General features: G+C 43.7%; 1 protein-coding gene and 1 long non-coding RNA gene across 5 annotated transcripts in view; one reads left to right on the top strand and one right to left on the bottom strand.

Annotated features, from left to right (window-relative positions):
• The window catches only part of LOC135031404 (uncharacterized), a 143426-nt gene extending 136094 nt beyond the window's left edge, over positions 1-7332 (bottom strand). For both annotated transcript variants that reach the window (XR_010227126.1, XR_010227120.1), the window contains exons 1-2: positions 7255-7332; positions 2682-2837 (exon numbers count right to left, since the gene is read on the bottom strand). This is a non-coding gene — a long non-coding RNA (uncharacterized LOC135031404). The remainder of the gene's footprint in view (positions 1-2681; positions 2838-7254) is intronic.
• ULK2 (unc-51 like autophagy activating kinase 2) overlaps positions 6150-16409 on the top strand; it is a 194424-nt gene continuing 184164 nt past the window's right edge. For 2 of the 3 annotated variants that reach the window (XM_063954005.1, XM_063954004.1), the window contains exons 1-2: positions 6150-6596; positions 11858-11950. In XM_063954005.1, the coding sequence (XP_063810075.1) occupies positions 6507-6596; positions 11858-11950 (183 nt within the window). In that variant the 5' untranslated portion in view covers positions 6150-6506. Of the gene's footprint in view, positions 6597-11857; positions 11951-16409 lie in introns of those variants that run through there. The other variant, XM_063954007.1, reaches the window with a different exon arrangement.

The following is a 16409-nucleotide window of genomic DNA, read 5'->3' as shown; positions in this document are numbered from 1 at the left end:
ATAAAATCTTGTGAGTCTAACTTGACTGAGTAGGTCCTGTAAGAAACCAGTACAGGAGCCCCAGACTCCACCTTGTCCTTAGAGGCCTTGCTTTTGGACATAGTTAAACACACATGCAGAGTGCAACTTTAATAATGCAAATGTGACACCACTCACAAAATACAAGTTTAATGCCGGCCGCCCGTACACACACAGCGACGCGCCATTATATCGGTAGATATATTGTCCGTCGGCTGTGCTGCGGGGCCGACGCGATATGTCTGCGAACGACGGAGTTCACAGACATATCTCCCGTACACATTGGCCGACGGACCCGTGATATATCGGCCATTCAAGAGAACGGCCGATATATCGCCTAGTGTGTACCCACCTTAAGACGCAGGCTCGGACTGGCCCATAGGAGTATAGGGCAAATTCCCGTTGGGACACTCTAATGTCAGATTCCAGACTGTGCACTTGTATTATAAAATGTTACAGTTACCTGGTAGAGCAAGAGCATGAATGAACATGGATGCTTAGTTTGTGTCTATAGAAACTATGCCAAGATCCTCCCTCCTGCCAATCAAACCTAGAGGTTAGGATTTACACAGGGGGTCCGGGAGAGGATGAACATACCTTGGCCATGTTCACTCCAGGACACCAGCCCAGCCTGAACCAGTGGGTATGGTGGTGAATAGTACTATCCAGGGGCAGTAACTATTACATCTGCATCACTGAGGGGACGAGCCTTAAGCCCATGTCAAGGCACGCATATCATAGCTGCCTCCCCTGATACTATTTTCAATGCAGTAATACGGCCTGAGGTGCAGCTCCGCTCCCAGCTCTAAGCAGTTACTTGTGAAAATAGAACCATGTTGCCACCATTTAGAGTGAGGGAAGAGGCCAGGGATCTCCATGGTTGCATGGATATTTCTTGGCTTCAGTGATGGACAGCTTGCGCATCTTCATGGGTGCAGTGTGCACCAAGCCACTCAATGGGTAGTGAGAGATCCGATGTTGGTCCTTGGACACAGCTTGGATCACTACTGTAGCAGGAGGCATCTACTTGTAATAGACGCCTCCTGCTACATTACCATACAGGAAGCAGCAGTGATAGCAACCCCATCCATATCTAAATTAGTTCCAATGTCCTGTGCCCATTAGGATTAGAACCGTGTATTGTGAGAAGGGGGAAACAGAGATGATCTGAAAAGGAATGAGTACTATACAGGCCCGATTCAGAGATTTTTTGCCACTGTGTATGTGTCTATGCCGCACTGCGCATGTGCCACGATGGTTTTGCGACAGTGATCACCGTGAAGATTTATTTACAAAGTGATTGACGTCTATGTTAGGTAATGGGGGATTGGCGACTCATAAACATGGGTGTAGCAATCTCGTATACAGTAAGCACGGCTTCAGCGCCTTACTTCCAACGGCCATGCTGTGCAGCCACAGGGTTACTTAGAAGATTAATGATCACCCGATGTGCGTCCGATGGTTGCGTGCACAAGTGGTGGATCTGCTACACCTCCAGTGGGCGTCTCAGTACAGATCCCGGTGACTGCTACATTAGCATATTGTTGCACAGCGTAAGGAATCGCAGAGTGTCTCTCTGTGTGTGCCACTCATTACCTCTCTGTGTGTGCCAGTCTCCATCTCTGTGTAAGTGTGCCAGTCTCTGTGAGTGCCAGTCCCTGCCTCTCTGTGTGTGTGTAACAGTCTCTGTGTGTGCCAGTCTCTATCTCTCTATGTGTGTCAGCCTATCTGTCTCAGTGCGTTTGTGTCAGACTGTCTGACTTCTCTCCACTTTCTTCACAGTTAAAATAAGAGGGGCACATTGGTGTGCCAAGGTGTGCATCGATCACTGACAGCACCAAGCAGTGTGCCCGGCAGGGGCACTTTAAGAGAGGAGGCCCCTCTGCAGCCTCCCCCTCTCTGCCGGCAGCGCTGGAGAGTCAGAGCACTAGAGGGCTCATACTCTACTACGCATGCGCAGATCACCTGGAAAATGGCGCAGCCGCCATTTCCCCACTGATTTATCTACTCCACATGCACAGAACACCGTGAAAATGGCTGCTGCGCCATTTTCATGGTGACTCCACAGCGCTGCTAACATCGGCACAGGACTCTGGAGCGGTACGTAATAAAAAAATGGATGCAGTACGTGCGGTGGGGGCCCCCGGTTGACTCAGGGGCTCGTGTGCACCACACACGCTACACCATTATAGATACGCCAGTGGTGCCCGAGTATTACCATTGTGTGGGAGCTGTGAGACTGCTGTGCATGTAGAGAATAGGGTGGCACATGTGTGGACTGGAGGAAGTGTACCTGCACCTGTGACCTGTACATGGGTGATCTCAGGGACATTACTCTCTGTCTGTGATATATATATATATATATATATATATATATGGAAGTTGGTGTGGTCGGCACTCCCCAAATGAACAAGCAACTGCCCTGGTGCCCTCCTTTGTGGAGATATAGAGAAAGCAATGTCCTTATAGAGAGGGATACATCCACTCCCAATAATAAAGAAAACAGGCGGCACTCCAAGGGTCTTGTGAAAAATAAATATGTATTCAAAACAATAAATCAAGTAAGTGGCATATTATGGCCAACGTTTCAGCGCCACGCAGGGCGCTTTTTTCAAGGCAATATGCTGTGAAACAGAAATAAAAAAAACATAGTGCAAACGTACCTTATATGTGTCAGAGGGACTCGTGTCACGCCGTAGGACTGCGGGAGCCGGCGTCCAGCGGGGTTTCCGGTAGGTGTGGCCATTACATCACCAGGAAGTTACATCACTGGTAACTAGCAACCGCGGGGCGTCCCGGCTGGCGCTGTCACGCTGGTCCTGGCGGAAAAGAGTCATTAGTGCAATAATAAACAATAATAAACAAAGGGCAAAGTGAGAGTGGACATATACAAAAATACATTAACATATCCTTCACAAAGCAGCGAGTTAGTGAAAACACAGTCCTACGGCGTGACACGATTATTATTATTATTATTATTATTATTATTATTGGGAGTGGATGTATCCCTCTCTATAAGGACATTGCTTTCTCTCTCTCTCTCTCTCTCTCTCTATATATATATGGAGTAAGAAACAGAGGAATAGGGCGCCCAAGGATTATGTCAACCCCAAAATTTAAAGAAGCTCAGAAGATGACACGGTATGATTAGGTCTGGCATTAAAATATAAAAATATACTGTTCATTTAATAATTTATTAAAAAAATACAGAAGCATACATGGTGTCCATCATATTACATAGTTAACAACATTTTTTAGAAAAATAGCTATTATTTGAAATTCTTAGTTTCTCATGTTCAAGCCTTACACACATTAATACTAATCAATGGTAATTAATTGATCCATTAGGTTCTTTTGGGTTGGAATTAGCCGACTTCATTATCCTTTTGAACCTCCTTTATTGATGGTTAGAATTTGGGTAGTCGACTCTAGAGGTATGTGGAGTAATACCCAAATATGTGAATCTGGTAATAGCCTTTTTACACATTTGATTACAACTTCAATTAATATGTTCCAATTAGGTTGGAGTGATATTACCACAATGGTGGTTATCGAATTTTCCTTATGAATATCCTTGATTGATTGTCTGGGTTCATCAAAATAGTTCTCTTTTGTCATTATTTATCAAAGATCAGAGGTATGTCCTGTCTTGTAATTATGACGCTCGGATGTCCCCTTTCTTTGTTTCATGTTTCTTCCCTGTTCCCTTCATTCTCTCTGTGACTATGTTTGATTATAATACTGCTCTGTTATACCATGTCTTGCTTAATTGTTTTTATACTGTTCACTTTTTATTATTCTTAATTAATCATATTTTTCTGTGTATTGTAATTTGTAATGGTTATATAAATGCTAAGTTGATTAGTTGTCCTATGATTCTAGACACACCCCTGATGAAGTCTTGATATTAGACGAAGCGCGTTGGGCTATTACTCTGTTTTCTGATGTTATCTCCAAATACTCAATAAGGAAGATTAAGGATACAGGCAGAAGTTTATCTGCACCCTTCCACAAAACACAGGAGATTTGCATCTTGTTAACTATGTAATATGATGGACACCATGTATGCTTCTGTATTTTTTTTAATAAATTATTAAATGAACAGTATATTTTTATATTTTAATGCCAGACCTAATCATACCGTGTCATTTTCTGAGGTTCTTTAAATTTTGGGGTTGACATAATCCTTGGGTGCCCTATTCCTCTATTTCTTACTCCATTTCTATGTTTAGTTCCCTCTAACAGGGAACTTAGTGGAATTAGGCAGCCAGTTGTATTAGTATCGTCTGGATACTTTTTCTCACATCCCTTATATCATAATAGAATAGCGCAGGAGGGGAGTATTTTTTTGTGTGTATATATATATATATATATATAAAGCATCAGAATAAGGAGAGCGCACCAATGAATAATATTAAAAAGTAACACTTTTACTTGTATAAATATCCACGTACATGTTAAAAACGTTGCACTTAGCCCCGTTCCCCGATGTCCATTGCTTAATTACTGTTCAATCTCACAGCGATGTCCTTTTCCACGGAGAAACCGTCAGGTCTGTTGCTCGACGGGTGACTGAACTTCGTCCACAAAGGTAAGCAATGCCCAACGCGTTTCGTGACAGAAGGACTTCGTCAGGAGCTATCTAGCTCCTGATAGCTCCCGACGAAGTCCTTCTGTGATGAAATGCGTTGGGCGTGGCTTACCTTTGCGGACGAAGTTCAGTCACCCGTTGAGCAACAGAGCTGACGGTTTCTCCGTGGAAAAGGACATCGCTGTGAGATTGAACTGTAATTAAGCGGTGGACATCGGGGAACGGGGCTAAGTGAAATGTTTGTAACTTAAATGTACGTGGATATTTATACAAGTAAAAGTGTTACTTTTTAATATTATTCATTGGTGCGCTCTCCTTATTCTGATGCTTTCTAGAAATCTGTGACTCCTGGCTGGAGTGGATGAGCAGGTACTGCATGTAACCTTTACAAGTCTGAGAACCAACTGTGTGCGCGAATCAGAACATTTCAATATAAATATATATATATATATATATATATATCAGTCCAACTCAGCCGGCACTCACATAAAAAGTTCAAATGCTCTGGTGTCCATTTCATTAAATCACATACCACTCCAATAAGAACAGCACTCAGGAGACTGTCAGCATGTACAAAAAATGTATTATGTTCAAGTAAGATCGAACGTTTTCGGGGACACAGCCCCTTCCTCAGGACCACAGACAATGATCATTGTCTGTGGTCCTGAGGAAGGGGCTGTGTCCCGAAAACGTTCGATCTGATTTGAACATAATACATTTTTTGTACATGCTGACAGTCTCCTGAGTGCTGTTCTTATTGGAGTGGTATATATATATATATATATATCTAAATATATATATATATATATCTAAATATATATATATATATATCTACGGTAACAGTGAGATCTGTAGCCCCTGCTATATAGGACCTGGTGGTTGAGGGCCTGCAGCCAGCATTATGGGCTGGCATGGGTATGTCTCTAGGCTGTAACCTAGCAGTAAGGTGCAGTCTGCGAATGTCCCCTATCATGGGACAGTGCCTCTTTTGTATGACAGTGCACTGCCTCCTTATGTCACTGTGCTCCCCTAAGTGGGGGTCGAGGGGTGGGCCCCCAAAGATATCAGTGTAAGGGCCGCAGAATTTCTGTTGCCGGTCCTGACTCTGGGTCATGTGCATACATTCTGGATTGCTAATCCAAATAGATCTCCTGCACTGGCTGGTATGGAGTAGCTGTACATACGAATGGTAATGATGTAATTTCTTATGTATGGGAAAGTGGGTCTTTCCAATGTCAGAGATCTGCACACATTAGAACATCAGAACTAATTTCTTATTAAGTTGCGGTAAAGAACACACCACAACATAACTCAGAACAATGTATATGTATATAATATGCGTCTCTGTCCTCCTGCATCCTATGCAGCAGCAGCAGCAGCAGCAGCAGCAGCAGCGCATTAGCAAGGCACAGCACAGCCTTATTACACCCATTCAGCAGAATGTCAGTCTAGCTGTAGCCACTGGGGGGATCCTCCGATTGGCTGCGCTTCGCATGACTACCAAGGCCGCACTGATTGGATCCAGGTCTGAGGCTGCTGATTGGCTGTTGAGGGTGAGATGGGCGGTGTTGGACGAGGCATCACCAGTTCGTTGTGCAGCAGTGTGAGCTGCTCTCTGTACTCGGTGTTCGGTCTACCGGTACTGGGTGGGACGGAGCTGTCACCGGTACACAGAACCCGGGCTGGAGACACACGAATGCCCTGACTAGTAACTTTCCCCCCCAGCACGGGAGAACCATGTGAAACCCAGACGTGTCGCTAAGCGGTGGCCCCCGGGGGACACACAGGATGCTTGCAGCTCGGGGCGCGACTGACGTTGACTTGCCCTCGGCAGAGGGGCGCCGGCGGAGCGGGCGGGCGCAGTGGGGCCACTGAATGACAGCCCCGCAGACTCGCCATGGAGGTGGTGGGAGACTTCGAATACTGCAGGAAGGATCTGATCGGACATGGAGCCTTTGCCGTGGTGTTTAAAGGGCGGCACAGGAAGGTAAGCGGCGGCCTCCTCCTCCCGTCTGTCCCCGGGGATTGCTGCCTCCGCTTGGGGACCGCTGGCTGGGCGGCTGCTGCCATCTTTTCCATTGTGTCATCTGTGAGACTGGAGTAGGGTTCTATCCCAGCCGCATGCAGTTGAGCACTGCCCCGGCCATCATCAGGAGGAACCATCACTCCACTAAGTTGGGCACCAGCAGTAATAATGCTCCTACTGCCGGGCTCCAGCCCTTTCTCCAGCTCTAATATCTGGTTGTGGCAGAGTCTCTAATACACACCTGTTACCTGTTCTCCTATTTATCTGATCAGATCCATCTTCACACTCGTAACCATTGTACTCTGCTGGCACCAAATAATAGTTGCAAACGAACCATTTTCATCGTTGTGCATGTAGCGTAATGCGTGAGAACTGTGTGGGTATTCTGCAAGGGCCTTTACTGTTCACAGTCTAGGAGTAGATGCACCCGCTGTGAACTGTTCTTTGTTCTACACAAGTTGTGACTGTTATTGTGCTCTAACACATTTTCTCCCTGACCCTTGGCTGAGCAAATTGGCTTCTAGAATAAAAAGTTATTTTTTTTTGTGTTTGAGGCTGAGAAGTAGTTAAAGTGTGGATAAAATATTTAGCTTTAACCACGACACTTGGGAATACTTACACCACCTGAGCCTGACACGGAACCTCCCAGGGTGCGACCCACCGCAGATGCCCTTTCACGCCGCAGTCAGCAGCCCGGGTTTTGCCGGGTTGCTGATGTCAGTGGCGCTTGGAGATCACATGATCTCCAAGCACCTCCCGTACATAGAGTGAACGGGAAAAAGGTCGCATCGGCCCTGCTCCTGTTCACAACGCGCAGTGAGCCGGGATGGACCTGGTATTTCAACCCTGGAACCCTTTCACACCGCACATGAACACGGGTTATCCGCGCTCATGTGCCAAAAGCCCGTGTTTGGGGGTGCTGGTGTGAAAGTGGTACCAGTAGTCCTCCTGCCTTTGTTTAAATGAAGAAAACAGGAACTCATGTTTGCTGAAGATTATATATATATATATATATATATATATATATATATATATATATATATATATATATATATATATATATATATATATATCTATATCTCCAAAATAAAACGGCACTGGACGCAAAGAATCTGAAAATGAAATGTATTGCAACAACAACAGCTGTTTCAGGGCAGCAGCCCTTTCCCCATTTGTCGGCAGTATTGCTGTTAACTTGAGGAAAGGGCTGCTGCCCTGAAACAGCTGTTGTTGTTGCAATACATTTCATTTTCATATTCTTTGCGTCCAGTGCCGTTTTATTTTGGAGTACTGCATCTGACATTTTGAAAACGCTGCACGGAGGCCAGTTGTGTTTATTTAATCTTAGAGTGCCGACTGAACTGCAAATATATATATATATATATATATATATATATATATATATATATATATATATATATATATATATATATATATATATATATATATATATATATATATATTGTAGCCACGACGGATGGCATGCCAACCAACAGGGACTATTCCAGTTTGTGTCCAAGTCCAAAATAAATGACCCTATTTACTTCTCCCCCCCGTTCCCCAGGTCTGATGAGTTGTTGGGTACAGTAAAATGAGAGTATATGCCCAACATTCAATTCCTTTCTAAATATTAGCTGTTGTGTTTTTTTCTTTCTTGTGTAGATATCTGCAATGTTTTCCATCCCATATTTTCATAAGGGCCGCATGCCAAATCTCTCAAGTTTCATTGTAATTATGTGGTGTCACATTTCCCATAGTTCTGACTAATGTCTGCTTGATCCTTTGCATGCTCATTTCTCATGCTATACAGTACAATGACAGACAGCACTGCAACTTAGGGATTTGTATTCCCTATGTGAGGTAGAGCTGATACAGCTGGCCTGATTGCTGATGTTGCAGCATCAAATGCCTTTGCTGATCTGTTACCAGGATTCACTTTTGTGCCTTGTTTTATCGAAGCTGGAGTAGACTAGCCAATCACGTCCTTAGTGTGTGAATCCATGTCAGACAAAGCATGGAAAGTCGCCCATTATGTAAGACCCGGGTCAGTGCTGATTAATGGATTCATGGTAAAGTCTCCTTATTCAAGACTGTCAGCTGTATTTCCTATTTAAATGCTCTCAAAAGCCATACAAGTGAAACTTGGGACAATATAGGAATATAGAAGTACGATCTACAAAAATAGCTGTAGTAGATTTAGTGAATGTTTTTAATTTTTTTTTATTTCTTGTTGGACAATCCGTAAATAATATTGGGTCAACGAAGAAAGGAAAACCGAGCTGATGTAATCAATTTAGTAGAATAGTTTTATTAAAACTGTAAATATTTAGTACACATAAAAAAGTTACACATAAAATGAGGTTAGAAAACCTGTTAACGAAATGAGATCATAAGCCACCAGCTGAGAATTTGAAATATGGCATATAGCTACAAGCAGTTCTCCCCACTGTCCACACATAGGTGATTGGTTGTAGTTCCGATGATGGGTATAGTGTAAAAGCCGTCGGCTGTGACCAGTGCTTGCCTTACCTATGTGCTAGATCTCCTGAGAGCTGATGAGCTAGGTAGATCTAGCTAGTGTGTAAATGCTGAATAAACAAGGAAACACAGTGGGTTGTAACAGCAGGAAAGTCCTTATAGATAGGCTAGATCAGCTGGTGGACCTTTTACTTCATGAATGCTGATGCGTTTCAGTGCTATGAGGCATCTTTCTCGAAGGCCTTCAATGAAAATGCATGTTGGCATTATGTTGTTCCCCACCTTCAATAGCAGATCTAGCCCGACCTTCTCCCCTTAAGTGCCTTTTTTTTTTTTTTTTTGTACCTTATCGTTGCCTATTTGAGCCACTTGATATTTTACTAGGTTTTGTTTACTTCTCTGCATAAGCTGGCCACACACTGTGCTATAGTCATCCAGACAAGTTAGCCAAATTTTTATGGTATTGAACGATGATCGATCAGAGCTTGAAAACAGCCTTGATCATTCTGATTGGTGTATCACATCGGTTTGAAAACCAAACCATTGTTCAGCCAAAATAAGCTCTGAATTGAGATTGCAAGCAAACCTTGGGCTCAATTCAATTCTGCGTGATGTTAATAGCTCCAGGAAGGAGGTCCCGGAGCTATTCAGTTGATCGCAATGTTATGCCCGACTGGAGGAGAAATCCGACAGAAATCCGACTAAACTAGTCCGTGATGGTGTCTTCTGTCTTTAGTGTGGCGCAGACAGCATAGTGGCAGGCACTTAAGTTTGAGAATGCCGGTTCTCCTGGTTAAACATCTGGTTTAAGGTGCGAGAACTGGCATCTCCCGACTAGTGATGAGGACAATTGAATGGCTCTGGGACCTCCTTCCCGGTACTATTAACATTGCGTAGAATAGAATCTATCCCACGGTGTAGTGCAATGGTTCCCAAATTGTCCTCAAGGACCCCCAACACTTCACATTTTCCAGTTCTCCTCACAGATTCACAAGTGAAATGATTAACTCCACTTGTAGATCATATAAAATGTGTCAGTGAGTAATGAATACACCTGTGGGTATATGTTCAGGATGCCGGCATTTGAAATCACGGCGCCTGAAGCCTGTCATCGGAATATCAACATCACTTTAAAATGCAGACGATGGAATCCTGATCGTAAGTATGCTGGGGGCTGTTAGGGTTAGGCCGCAGGCGGTGTGTGTGTGTGTTAGGTTTATGCACAATCAGGGAGGGTTAGGCTACAGGGAGGCGGGTTAGTTTTAGGCACCACCAGGGAGGGTTAGGCTGCGTTTAAGGGAGGGCTAGAGTTAGGCTGCGGGTTAGGCTTAGGCTGCGGGGATTGTGGATTAGGATGGATGGGTAAATTTACTTACCGAACTCCTTTCGGGATGCCGCTGTCTGCTTTATGACCGCTGGGCATGCATATCACATCCCACCTGTGCACCTACTAGTTGACCTGGAAAACATGAACTGTCGAGGGTTCTTGAGGACCGAGTTTGGGAACCACTGGTGTAGCGCTGCTCTGATTATTGTGCCGTTACTTCTGTCCTGTTTCGTGTCGTGCAGTGTAAGGTCAGCTGGTCACAATAAAGCATCTTTAACAGTACTTCTTTTGATACATTGAGGATATGCTAAAGTTTTTGTTTTAATAAACTATTATGAAATTGTGTTCTTAGGTAACCCATTGTGTTTTGGCATGTTCCACAAGGCCTTACTCTTATTGCCAAACTCAGTTTATGTAATGTTGCAGCATAAAAATGTTGCAGAACATTTATAAACAACTGCTCAGAGATTAATAGTTTTCCTTTTTAGTTTCTTGTGCGATACTAATAATTGGTAATTTACAGACTGTAAAGCTTATTGCAAGTCTACTGTAATTATGCTCTTATTGCAAGCTTGGAAATAAATGCAGATATTTTATTGATTGCTGAGTTACACAGCTATGCAACTGCAATGAGTCCATCCAGTTTCACAGATGTCATTTTCAGTGCGCATTGGACTAAACATGGGCGTACCCTAAACTGCATAGCTTGCAATTCTCTTTACATGCCCTTGCTAAATGTTGCCTGTGTGCATACACCCCATTAGTGCCCAGTGACGGCCCTTCATCTGCAAGTGGTTTGTATATAGTTGCGGGTATGATCAACCCCGAAGCATGTGAAATCACTCAAGATCCATCCGCAAAACTGACTTGTGTTGTACTATTTTATTTCTTTATCAGCCCCTCCATGTTCACTTATTATTTCTTTGAGGGGGGGAGCGGTTTAAAAAAAAAAATATATATATATATATTTTTTTTGTTTGTTGCAAGCTGTTTCTGTTTTTGAAAGTGTATGGCCGGCACCCATTTAGCAGTTACCGGCGACGGGGCTAACAAATTAGACCCGATTCCAGCGCTTATCTGGGATTTTGTCAGGCGAAACCAAATCCGCAAAAACGGCCGTGAAAATACATAAGGTTTGTGACTTTTCACGGATCTTATGTATTTTCGAGAGATAATGGTAAATGTTTCAGATGCTAAAAACAGTGGCCTAATTGGCCCCCGGGACGAACTTGATACCTGCATAAGTGTGTTAAAATTTGTCGAAATGTATGCTTATGACAAGGCACAACAATCTGTATGGAAATCTAGTCAGTGGCAAGGTTTCTAAGCGCTGCAACAAGTCACACAGTATTTACTTATTACTGTTGTGTTGCTTCATTTACAGCACATGATTTTATTATGTTTTTTTCCCCTACAGAAAACAGACTGGGAGGTGGCTGTTAAAAGCATCAATAAGAAGAACTTATCAAAATCTCAGATACTTCTTGGCAAAGAAATAAAGATTTTAAAGGTAAGCTTTATTTCTTTATTCCAGTAATTAAACGCTTATTACATAAAAAAAGCTCTTCTGATATTGTAACACAAGTTTACAGGTGTGTGAGTGTGTGTGTGTAATGTAATATTTGTTGCTATATCATGACGGAAGCTTGGCATTGTAATCGGGGCTGCCCATAGAGAGGGGCCATTTGCATTTTAGACACTATATGGATATTTCTTTACGTTTACCACATAAAGGGGTTGCGACCGTGAGCAGATGGATTTTCACTGACACAGTTACATCCAATGTAATTGTGCTCTCCTCTGTACCCCTGTGTTTTAAGGAGGAAACATTCTGGCCCTCCATCGAGCTGTGATGTAACAGTCAGCGACAGTCAACACCACATGCCCATTTTGTGCCCGAGAATGCTGTGTGCAGTTGGCATAGTGGAGCGCATGTGCCAAGTATAAAAGTGGAAAGGAGGGGGACTGAAGAATCTTTTTGAGCACTGTTCCGCCGGTCTCTGCCGTCAGAGCAGGCTTATGCATGATCAGGACCAAAAATTTGTTGGGGTGCCCATCATTTATTTTTATTTTTTTAATTTTATTTTTTTTTATATGTATTTCTGGCACATGACACCTCTTTTAAATTAAATAAGTATTTACACTTCCGTGCCAGAAAAACTTAGATGTAACTAGTAGGTCTTTTTACTCAGATTACAGCAGCAACACGACAGGCTTGAACGCCTTGATAACTATGAAGTACTGTGTAGATAGCGTACATTATACCTCAAGGATAATTGTCCAGAATTCATTAATATTTGCCAGTGGTGGAATACTGCCTTTGATGGCACCTTGAACTGCATCCCATATGTCATCTGTTGGGTCCAAATCTGTGGAGCAAGGGTGCCAACTCAGGGGATAGTGACTCTAGTCATAATCTGGTGGGTAGGGACTGGTGCGGTGACACATTGTCATGCTGAAAGAGCTCACTCCCATCTGAGTGAATACATGACATGAATGGGGGCAAATCATTTGTATGGATGGTTATGTAGTGTCCCAACAGTCAGTGATGCCTGCAGATGTATCGGGGTTAATACATGCCACCTGAGAGGGAAAAAAAAGCCCACACCATAACAGAGCCGCTACTGCTCCCCTAGACTGTCCCTTGTTGGCATGCTGGGTGTATTGCGCACATGGAGAAAACACCACATGGCAATCGCCCATAAGCCTAAAACCGGTGGAATCTCATCTCACTAGACCAGTCAAATTTGCGCCCCACATGCGACCAACAACGCATCCTTTTGCTGCCCAGGTTTACTTTTTTTAAAAGCAATGGAATGCGGGCCACCACCACCAGATGGGTTACTGTTAACCAGTCTGCCGTAATCAGAGCTTAGCTCCGATCAGTCAGCATTCAACGTTCTGTACATGCGCAAGAAGATAGTGATAGAGATGGGGAAATGTCCATGGCGGGAGCAGCTGCGCATGCCAAGCTGCCTTTGCAAAGCTCTGCCACTTCCCTGAAGGTGTCACACCGTGTGTGTGTGTGTGTGTGTGTGTGTGTGTGTACACAACTACCCTAATTGCAGGAGGATTCTTCTGGAAACTGGATAGAAAAACATCCTCACTGAAGAAGGTACAGTTCATTGGAGGGGGGTTGGCACATGGGTTTGAGGCTGAATAAACACAGGAGGCACAGTGGGCTTGTGGCTGGAGGGGACACAAGGAGCAAGAGGGGGTATGTGGCTGGACAGAGGGGGGCTGGAAGTGACACATTTTACCAACTCACACTGATATGTATTGTAGAGGAGAGGGGACCACACAGTGATTTACAGTATGTGGTGGAATAACACAGCTCCCAGCTCACACTATTAAAGTTATATTCTTCCTGATACTTGACATCTCTTTTAATTATACTTTATTGTTGGTTTTTCTAATTAACCTTTCAAAACTGCATTTAAGCTCCTCCCCCTGTCACATCACACTGCATTTGCATATGTCCGCCCACAAGGAGGATGACCTAGTGACAGGAAAACATAGGAAATATGGGCAGATTATTGAGAATGCGCGCACACTGCTCGATATCGAGAAATTGTGGCTGAGACTTTTGATTTGGGATGACCGATCGGAAAATCGAATGTGTGTGTGTGTGGGTAAGATTTTTCAGAGTTTTCAGCGAAATGCCGAAACAATCGTTTGTACACACTATACAATAACTTTGGTCATTCTCCCAGTTATTGGCAAATCGGGCCAATAATTGTATAGTATGTACTTGGCTTTAGACCTTGATTGTTTGGCCCACTTGAGATTTTGAGTTTGACATGCCTGCACTAGACCTTGCTACATGTTTCCAGTGTAGCACAGGTAGAATCTGACATTTTTCTGTGAAATGTTCAGTAGCCACAATACAAAAAAGATTTTTAGATCTTCGTGGCTTCATCTGTAATGGCTGATGTCCTATCTGGTATGGATAAACTTGGAGACCCAACTGGTTTTGATTATGTAGAAAACTATTGGGTCTGATGTAAGAAAATTTATAACGGTTTTAATTATTGTCAGTTTAGGCCTTTTTAGCATGTTATGGTGTTCTTTTGCACACTTATTTTTTTAAGTGGTTAACTATACGTAGTAGCCTACTTGAGGGGCTTGGCATATGGAGTTTTTGCATCACAAACCTGTTTCCATGTTTGAACTGTGAAGTTTTACCAGCTTGTTTGTGTACCCTGCTGAAACTGCTGACTTGTTAATTGTCCAGGCATAGATAGAGAACTGCAGAAGTGAGCCAACAAATGAGCTTGGTGTTCCACCCCATCTGACCATTTGAATCCCGACAGCAAGTGAAATACTGCCGGATGGAATCCTGACCTCCGCAGGGTATTTCCACTCCATTGGTGGCCCCACGCCACCATCTTTGTTGGAATAGAGCCTGTGCGAGTGAAGTGAGTCACTGTGCCGAAAGTGACGCGGGCGCAGCGATCCTGCTTCGGGATTCCTACAGAAGGGATACCGCTGTCGGTATACTGACAGCCGGCATCGCGTCTGTCGGTAAAACATGCCGATTTCCCTTTGACTGCAAATATAAATGCCTTTGACTCGAACAAGCTACATAAAAGCTGTCCATGTGAAAAGCAGCGGTTCTCTCCACCTCTACTTTACATAGTGTCTGACCTTGCATTAATTGTCATGGCAAAGCAGACGTTAAAGTCTATTAAACTGGAAGGAACCGTTATTGGGGATTCGAGGAATAAATATTTTCGCCTTTACCGCAACCTGTCAATATAGTAGCTTTTAACGTTTCTTTGAAGAGATTTAATTTTCAGTCAGTCGCATCCTAGTGCACAATTTATGTCTGATTCAAGTCTCTCCGTATTGTTGGTACACCAGCTTGCAAGGTTATCGGATGTGGGGGTAATCCTGGCGCTAATAGATTATTTAGGTATTCAAGAGGATAGAGCACTGCATCTTCTACATCACAGGTTCTCAAACTTGGTCCACGTTTTTTATGTCTCCTTGCAGAATCACAAGTGAAATGTAGTTCGTTCCACCTGTTTTAAAGGGTAGCAGTTGATTTACTGACTGACACAATACCGACAGCCATAATACCGACAGCCATTGACACACAGTCAAAATACCGACATTTGTTATGCCGACATAGAATAAAGACATTTGAAATGCCTACATGGCAAAATGCAGACATGCATTTTTTTCAGGAATTTTTGCCCCAAAACAGACTTGTTCATACTTTGCCATCCCAGTGGACCTGGAAGGGAAATATAATAGTGTCTTAAGGCACAGTGCCCGAAGCATGGCGAGCAGACGCGGAACACTTAGACGGTGCCTATGTCGACATTTCAAATGTCTATTCTGACTGTCGGCTTTTTGAACATATCTGTATTTTGACTGTAGGTCAATGGCTGTCGGGATTATAACCTTCGGTATTGTGTCCATCAGTAAATCATACTGAACCCGTTTTAAAATTTGTCAGTGAGAAATAAGTATACCTGTTTGTCAGGGGTCTATTTACTAAGCCTAAAGCCCCGTACACACGGGGAGAGATGTGTTCTGAGCAGTCTATCGGTGACCACTCGGCAAACATCTCTTCCCCTGCTCAGCACAGCGCGATGTGTGCTGAGTGAGGGGGGGTGGGGGGGGGGGGGGGGCAGGCCAATCTAGCACCGGCGATAGCGACGCACGGGGGCACGCATCACTATTGCTGTGGGGCATACACACAGAGAGATCCGTACTTAACTTTTAAGCAATCTAGTCAGATTGCTTAGAATTTAAGCACTGATCTCTCCGTGTGTACCCCCCTTTAGATGGAGATAAAGTGGCTGGTACTTTATCTCCAGCGAATCGGCCCCTAACTGTCATTTTTCAAACACAGCCTGTGACATAGCAGTTAGGAGCAGATTGGCTGGTACTTTATCTCCAGTGACTATCTCCATCCAAGGCTTAGAAAAAATAGACCCCTAGTAAGTAATGAATACACT

Source organism: Pseudophryne corroboree, chromosome 2 (assembly GCF_028390025.1).
Source record: "Pseudophryne corroboree isolate aPseCor3 chromosome 2, aPseCor3.hap2, whole genome shotgun sequence".
In the NCBI taxonomy this organism is placed as follows: domain Eukaryota; kingdom Metazoa; phylum Chordata; class Amphibia; order Anura; family Myobatrachidae; genus Pseudophryne; species Pseudophryne corroboree.
This window is presented reverse-complemented; position numbering and strand designations above follow the sequence as displayed.